The sequence below is a fragment of the Dasypus novemcinctus genome, chromosome 19 (assembly GCF_030445035.2).
Source record: "Dasypus novemcinctus isolate mDasNov1 chromosome 19, mDasNov1.1.hap2, whole genome shotgun sequence".
Taxonomy (NCBI): domain Eukaryota; kingdom Metazoa; phylum Chordata; class Mammalia; order Cingulata; family Dasypodidae; genus Dasypus; species Dasypus novemcinctus.
This window is the reverse complement of record NC_080691.1, coordinates 82,504,883-82,513,086: the sequence shown is the minus strand read 5'-3', so window position 1 is coordinate 82,513,086 and position 8,204 is coordinate 82,504,883. Positions and strand designations below refer to the sequence as shown.

The window sequence follows — 8,204 nt, the reverse complement described above, 5'->3', positions numbered from 1 at the left end:
AACATATATATATATATTTTATTTATTCTCCCCCCCCAAGATGGCTCCCTCATCTGCTCGTTGTGTCAGCTCATTGCATCTTCTTTAGGAGGCATCAGAAACCGAACCCAGGACTTCCCATGTGGGAGGCAGGTGCCCAACCACTTGAGCCACAGCCACTCCCTGGTCATTGCGTCAGCTCATTGCATCAGCTCATTGCATCTGGTTGTCTTCTTTAAGGAGGCACCGGAAACCCAACCCAGGACTTCCCACATGGGAGGCAGGCGCCCAAGTGCTCGAGCTGCATCTGTTCCCCAAGACAAATGATAATTTATGTCATTTTAAAAAAGTCAAATCAGCAGACTATGGCCTGGGTGCCAGCTGCCTGTTGATGTCAATAAAGTTTTATTGGAAGCAGGGCCGGGATTAGGGTGCGGCAAGTGGGGCCCAAGGGATCCATCCCGTCCCTGCTGACTGTGTTGTTAGCTCGTTCATCATGGATTTGGGGCATTAATTATTTTCGCTGCTGGAATGTTTGTCTTGATTATTGTCTTTTGGGGGGGACACGCCCTTAAATTTTGGGCAGGAGGCGAGGCCCTCACGTCCCTCGGCAGATCCTGGCCCTGCCGTGGTGACACCTCCAGGGCTCTTCCCACTGAGAGTGGGGCCCCCGGGGGTCCCCACCTGCCTCAAGACCCCTCCGGCTTGGAGCTCGTCCTGGGGACTCTGTCGTGGTTTAACTGTGTCCCCAAACACGGAAACTGCGACTGTGACTGATTTGGAACCAGGCACGAATCGAGGTCAGCGGAGGTTGCCTTGGCTTGGCACAGAGGCCCTGAGTCCGAGGCTGGCGTCCTGAACGGAGAGAAGACACACGGGGAGGGCGACGTGATTTGGGGGGCAGGGGCTCGGCTGGGACCACCGAAGGCTGGAAGAGGCAGGAGGGGGCCCCCAGGGGCCCTGGACAGGGCCGACTCCTCATTCTGGGAGAGACTAAATGCCTGCCCTTTTACGCCCCCACTCGGGGGTCTTTGCTTCTGGCAGCCCCCCAGGAAACTCACCCCGCACCTTGCAGCTGCAATTCCCACGATGGCAGGGGAGCAGATGAGAGTCACCCGCCGGCAGGCACCCCTTGGCTCGGCGCACCCCGAAAGGTGGTCACGGAAGCGGGGAGCCCACCCACGTGGCTCTCTCCGGGTCCCTGGCCCCGCCCGGCACGGGGTCCCGACGTGCTCGGGCCACTGCGCGTGGCGTCGGCCTTTGTGAGGAAAACTCCTCGGTTTCTGCGGTTGGCAGATGGGGGGTCCCCTAAGATGTGCGCGCCCTGTCCCCACAGCCCGTGAGAGGGTCGTGCTGCGAGGCGTCGGGGCGCACAGGCCGCGGGTGCCACTGAGCTGCTGATCCGCGCCCTTTGAGATGCGGAGGGGATTCTGGATTATTGGGGGGCCGTCACGAGGGCCCCATAAAAGGGGGGCCGGGAGGGTCAGCGTTGGAGAAGTGGACGGGATGATGGGAGCAGAGAGGGAGAAATTGGAAGGCGCCCCTGCGCTGGCTTCTCAGACGGAGGGGGCCCAGGAACGCGGCGCCCCCAGAAGCTGGGGAGGGCCAGAAGCGGAGGGACCCCATTCGGACCCACTTCCGACCTTCGGAACCAGAAGAGAGAAGAAAATACGTGCGTCCTCTGAAGACGCCGAGCTCGTGTGACTGGTCACCGCGGTGACAGGAAACTCACGGTTTCCACTCTGCGTGCAAGGGGATGCAAATCTCCCAGCCGATAGCTGCACAGAGAGGGGCGGTCACCTGCCCCGGGCCACACAGCCACCGAGGCTGGGAAAACTCGGACGGGAAACGGCAGGAGAAACTGAGGCACGGGGACTCCCGCGCCATCTGCCTTGGCTGCAGGAGGGGAAGTGAGGTTCCACGGAGGGCCCCCCCCGGCACCCCTCCCCGCACCCCGGCCTCCCCCCGCACCCCGGCTTCTCTGGAATCAGGCATGGACGGCCGCCTCTTCCTTCCCTGGGCGGGGAAGAAAAGGAGCTCGTTTCCTGTTCACCTGGGGAAACCGAGGCCCGGAGAGGGACATGTGGGAGGCGAAGGGCCCCGCGTGGGGCTGCGCTTGGCCGTGGCTTCCTGAGTCCCTTCCGGAAGGGGCGCCGCCTTCTCCCTCCACCAACACAGCCCGGTGGGGTTTGAGCCCTGGCTCTGGGGTCTGAATCTCCCGCTCTGGGCCTCAGGTTCCCCACGTGTAAGGCAAGAACACCTCCCAGCCCCCGCCAGCCCCGGGGGATTCTGGGAAGATTCCTTCCATGCCCCTGCTCTCCTTGCACCCCTCTGCAAATGCGGGTCATAGGAGGACTCAGCTCCCGCGCTCACCATCAGCAGGAAAGGAGTTAAAACGCAGCGCCCGGAACAGTGCTGGGAACAGAGCAGGCGCTCCTGACACGTGACCGCGAACGTCCCCCCACCACGCGTCCACCTCTTCCACGAACGCCCCAGGACCCGGGCTCCCCTGGCCCCAGCAGCCCCTTGCCCCCCAGGAATCAAAGAATCTGATGTGTTATTAAATTGGTTTCATTTTTTATTGGATTCCAACCAAGTGCAGCGGGGCGGGGGGTGGGAGACCGGCGGGGGGGCCCTGGTCCATGTTGGGAGAGGGGGCTGGGAGTCCCGAGCACACCGACACTCTGGGAACCCTCCAACTGCCGACAGCGCACCCCGTCCTCCCGTGATGATGCTAAAGGCACTTTGGATGTCGTTTGTGGTTTTTTTGTGGATTTTTTTGGGGGGGAGGGGGGAAAAATCCTTGGGTTGTCATGGCAACCTGGGTTGGTAGGATGTTAAGGGCAAAAGAAAAAACAGTTTTGCCCAACTCAGGGTGGCGTTCGGGGTTGCCCTTCACTACGACCCCCAAGTGTGGGATAGGGAGTGGGGGTCCCACCTGGCTATGACACCCGGTGAGAACAGAGGTGCACCCCGCTTTCCCTCCGGCTCATCGCGGGGGAGCCTCGGGGGTTCCAGGGTCCAGACCTCGGACCCCCGGGATGAGATACACGTCACGCTACGGGCTTGATCCTAAGAGCCTTTTATGGAGATGACAAAACTGGGGGTCCGGGTGGACCATTGACCAGCTGAGGTCAGCCAGCTGGGAGGGAGCAGGGCCGGCTTGGAGCCCTCCTAAAAGTCCACAAGGACAGCTGAGCAGGCCCCGTGTCATTTCCTGGGCCCTTCCCCTGCAAATGCCCGACTGCCGTCTGGCTGAAGTGGGGGGGCGGGAGTGGGAAGTGGGCTGGGGGGGGGGGCTCGTGGGGGGTCCCAGTCTGGTATCTGAATGCGTCTGCTCTGCTTGGTTACCCCTGGAGACAGGGAGCTCATCCCCTGCAGAGCTCGGGAGCTCTTCTTGGAACCACGATGCCCGCCTTTGGCCCCCTGCAGTCGCAGAGACCGAGGTCCCTCCATCACCCCCTGCCCACCCCCTGGGCCGAGGGCCCCTGTAGCCTAAGCCCTTTTCCTGGCTTTGGTCCCCCGTGCTGCCCCTGCAGGGCATGTCATGGGACCCCTGGGGCCCACCCGTCCCCGCCAGCCCCGTTTCCCACGTGGGCGTCGGGCCAGCGGGGTCCAGGCGCAGCGGGGCCGCACCAAGGCGGCTCAGTGGTCAGCGTGTGCCCAGGGTTGGGGGGCGCTCCGGCTGGCCTGTTCCGGGGGGACGTCCCGTGGGGTGGGCCCCCCTCCCCGGCCAGTGCGGGAGGGGCAGCCGGCTGCAGCTGTGCGGGCGGTGGAGGCTGTGGGGGGATGGCTTCTCCTGGCCAGCAGCCCTGGGGGCCAGCGGGCCTGGGGAGGGGGGCCTGGGGCGTGGGCGACGGGAAGCACGAGGGGCGCTGGGCCCTCGGTGGGCCCCGCCCGCTTGGCCAGGTCGTAGCCGGGTCCTGGGCGCCCACTGGCGGGTGCTGGGCAGAGCAGGGAGTGAGCAGGTGTGCCCTGGGTGTGAGCTGTGAGGAACCTGGGTGTGAGCTGCGTGTGTCCCGGGTGTGATGGAGGAGTGTCCCTGGCATGGGCTGTGTGCCCTGGGTGTGAGCTGAGTGTGCCCCGGGTGTGAACTGAGCATGCCTCAGGTGTGAGTCGCGTGTGTCCCAGGTGTGCGCTGGGTGCCCTGGGTGTGAGCTGAGTGTGCCCCAGGTGAACGCTGCATCTGTGTTCTGGGTGTGTGCTCTGGGTGTGTCCCAAGTGTGAGCTGTATCCCTGGTGTGAGCTGTGTGAGTCCTGGGTGTAAGATGAGTGTGTCTCAGGCATGAGCAGTGTGTCCAGGTATGAACTGAGTGTGCCCCAGGTGCAAGCTGAGTCTGAGTGTGTCCTGGGAGTGAGCTGAGAGTGTCCCAAGTGTGAGCTGTGTGTGCCCTGGGTGTGGGCTGTTCCAGGTGTGAGCTGTATTTCTGATGTGAGCTGTGTGTGTGGGTGTGAGTCCAGTGTGCCCCCAGTGCAAGTTGAGCCTGAGTGTGTCCTGGGTGTGAGTTGTGTGTCCCGGGAGAAAACTATGTCCAAGTGTGTTCTGGGTGTGGATTGTGTGTGTCCTTAGTGTGAGGCAAGTGGGTCCCACGTGTGAGCTGTGTGTCTGGGTGTGGGATGAGTGTCCTGGGTGAGATGAGTGGGTCCCAGGTGAGTTGTGTCCTGGGTGTGGGACACCTGTTTCCGTTTGAACTGAGCATGCTTCAGGTGTGAGTCGAGGGTCTCAGGTGTGAGGTGTGACACAGGTGTGAGTGGGATATGCCCAGGTGTGAGTTAAATGTGGCCCGTGTGCGAGCTGAGAAAGCCTCAAGTGCGAGTCGAGTGTGCCCTGGGTGTGAGGCGAGTGGCACATGTCTAGGTGCGAGTCGAGTGTGCCCTGGGTGTGAGATGAGTGTGACACAGGTGTGAGCAGTGCATGTCCAGGTGAGTTGAACGCGGCCCGTGTGCGAGCTGAGAAAGCCTCAGGTGTGAGTCGAGTGTGTGCCGAGCGTGAGGTGAGTGTGACGCAGGTGTGAGCGGCACCTGCCCAGGTGTGAGTTGAACGCGGCCCGTCTGCCAGCTGAGAAAGCCTCGGGTGCGAGTCGAGTGTGCCCCAGCAGTGGCGTCCCAGGTGTGAACCCCAGTGTCCCGGCACGCCCTGCCCGTGTCTCGAGCGTGAGCCCCGCGTGCCCCGGCCGGGGGCTGGGTGTGAGGGCTCTGGGCCCCGCCTCCGGGCCGTGGGGCCCCACACGGGCCCCCGCGTCACACTCGCGGGCCCTCAAGCGCCCCGCCCCGCCGCCGGGGGGATGTCCTGGGCGTGCCCGGGGTGCGAGCCGGCCCCGCGGGCCCCCGCCCGGGTGGAAACCCCTTTTCCCAGACGCTGGAGAAGGTGCCCCAGAGGCGCCCCCCGGCGGCCGGCAGCCAGAAGCCCGGGCGGCGCGCAGGCGCCGGGGCCCGCCGGGGCCGTCAGATCATCTTCATGTTGAACTTCCGCGCGCCGCCCTGGCCCGCGGCGGCGGCGGGCGCGTCGGCCTTGCGGAAGGAGTACTCGACGGCGAAGTGGTTCTTGTGCTGCCCGCGGCCGCGGCTCCACAGGAAGAGCAGCAGGAAGCAGAAGACGACGACGCCCAGGAAGGTGAGGCAGCCCATGGCCGTGGACACCAGGATGGTGGCGAGCTCCAGGGGCGCGCGCGCCGCCGCCTGCGTCTCGTTGCGCGCCTCGCCCGCCGTGCGGTTGCCGGGCGCCGCGGGCCGCACCGTCAGCGTGGCGAAGTAGGTGTCGTTGCCGCCCGCGTTGCTCGCCACGCACGTGTAGGTGCCGCTGTCGTGCGGGCGCGCGTCGCGGATCTCCAGCGTGCCCCCGCGCAGCACGCGCGCCCGGCCCGCCGCGCCGCCCGCCGCCACCACGCGGTGCTGCGGCGTCACCCAGGCCACGCGCGGCGCCGGCTCGCCCTCGGCGCGGCACAGGAAGCGCACGTGCGCGCCCGCCGCCGCCGCCACGTGCTGCAGCCGCCGCTCGCGGATCTGCGGCCGGCGGCACACGAAGTACTCGAAGAGCGCCGAGTCGGGCAGGGCGCGCAGCGCGTCGCCGCGCACCTCGGCCGGGGAGGCGCAGGCCGGCGGGCGCCCGTCGAAGTCGAGCGTCTTGCGCCGCTGCACCAGCCACAGCAGGCGGCAGTCGCAGGCCAGCGGGTTGCCGTCCACGCGCAGCGTCTCCAGCGTGTTCACCGAGTGGAAGGTGCTCTCCTCCAGCGTGGCCAGCAGGTTGTCGGACAGGTTGAGCAGGCGGATCTGGCGCAGGCCCAGGAAGGCCTGCGGCTCCACCACGGCCAGCAGCGCGCCGGCCAGGTGCAGCTCGCGCAGGCGCACCAGGTCGCGGAAGGAGGCGCGCGGCACGGTGCTGATGGGGTTGTGCGACAGGTCGAGGCGGGTGAGGTGCGCCTGGCGGCGCAGCGCGGCGGCGGGCACGGCGCTGATGTTGGTGTGCGTGACGGCGAGCGAGCTGAGGTTGAGCCCCTGCAGGCTGCCGGCCGCCACCTCCTCCAGCAGCGGCCAGTGCGCGATCTCCAGGTGCCGCAGGCCCGGCAGGCGGCGGAAGTTGTGCTCCTCGAGCGCGCCGATGGCCAGGTGGCGCAGGCGCAGCGCGCCCAGGCCGCGCAGCTGGCCCAGCGCCTCGCCCGACAGCGCCGTCAGGTTGCAGCGCTCCAGCGTCAGCTCCTCGAGCGCCAGCAGCCCCGCGAAGGCGCGGCGCGCGATGAACACCAGGTCGTTGTCGCCCACCTCCAGGCGGCGCAGGCGGCGCAGGTCGCGGAACGTGTCGTCCAGCAGCACCACCAGGCGGTTCTCGCTCAGGTCCAGCAGCGTCAGGCTGTCCAGGCGCGTGAAGACGCCGGGCGGGAGCAGCTTGAGCTGGTTGCCGCGCAGGCGCAGCACGCGCAGGCGCGACAGGTTGCCGAAGGCGCCGGGCTCCACGTGCGCGATCACGTTCTCGCTCAGGTCCAGCTCCTCGAGCAGCGGCAGCGCCGCCAGGTCGCCGGGGTTCAGGCAGCGGATGCGGTTGCGGCTCAGCTCCAGCAGCCGCGTCTCGGCGGGCACGCCGTCGGGCACGGCCGTCAGGCGGCGGCGCGCGCAGGCCACGGCGCGCGTGGGGCCCGAGCACTCGCAGCGCGCCGGGCAGCCCCGGGCCGGCGGCGCCACGGGCAGCAGCAGCAGCGGCAGGGCCAGCGCGCGCAGCCAGCCGGCCATGGTGCCAGCCCGGGGCCTAGGGCCGCGCCACCATCCTCCCGGCACCTGCGGGCGAGCGGGGGGGGGCGTTAGCGGAGAGGGAGCCGCGGGGCGGCGGGGCCTGGCGGCTCCGGGGCGGAAAGGACCCCCGCGCCCCTGCGCCCGAGGCTGGGGGAGCCCCGTGGGTCCCTGCAGACCAAGGAACGTCATGCAGCCCTAAAATGGGGGACCTTCCGAGCCCTGCGACAACGGGGGAACCTTGGGGGCAGGCTGGGAGAAAGGAGCCAGGCGCCAAAGGACAGAGGTGGTCTGTCCATTTACCCAGAAGAGGCGACTCCATAGGGCCGGGGTGGGGAGTGAGGCGGAGGGGTGCGGGGGCCTTTTCTAGGGTGATGAGAATGCACAGACCTGGGGTTATACGAGAACCCGGTGCTGTGTAGTCACGGGGTGTATGGAAAAGAGAGGCCCATACACCCGTGGCCCCAGTCAGGGGTAACAGCCTGATGTCGCGCTCTCAGAACCCGCAGCAGGCGTCCCGCAGCGGCGCGAGGTCGGTGGAGGGGGGGAGGCTGGGAATCCTGCACGTGTGCGCAATGGTTTTGTAAGCTCACACTTTCTCTAATTTAAAAAATGCACATTAAAAAGCCACTGCTGGGGACGTGGACGTGGCTCACCTGATAGGGCGTCCACCCACCACACGGGAGGTCTGCGGTTGAAACCCCGGGCCTCCTTGACCCCTGTGCAGCTGGCCCATGCACAGTGCTGACACGCGCAAGGAGTGCCCTGCCACGCAGGGGTGTCCCCCGCGTAGGGGAGCCCCATGCGCAAGGAGTGCGCCCTGTAAGGAGAGCCGCCCAGCATGAAAGAAAGCGCAGCCTGCCCAGGAATGGCGCCGCACACAGGGAGAGCTGACACAGCAAGATGATGCAACAAAAAGAAACACAGAGTCCCGGTGCCGCTGACAAGAATCCAAGCGGACACAGAAGAACACGCAGCAAAGGGACACAGAGAGCAGACAATGA

The 8,204-nt window shown here is 66.4% G+C and overlaps 1 protein-coding gene across 1 annotated transcript; it reads right to left on the bottom strand.

The window, feature by feature from the left end:
* Positions 1-2,534: 2,534 nt before the first annotated feature.
* LINGO3 (leucine rich repeat and Ig domain containing 3) lies at positions 2,535-7,203 on the bottom strand. The gene has a single exon (XM_058282130.1). It carries the CDS (start codon positions 7,201-7,203, stop codon positions 5,425-5,427), a length of 1,779 nt encoding a protein of 592 aa, XP_058138113.1. The 3' UTR covers positions 2,535-5,424.
* Positions 7,204-8,204: the final 1,001 nt, after the last annotated feature.

Bases quoted from the DNA above. Each gene is read 5' to 3' on its own strand.
- LINGO3 (XM_058282130.1), bottom strand. From the start codon at position 7,203: ATGGCCGGCTGGCTGCGCGCGCTGGCCCTGCCGCTGCTGCTGCTGCCC.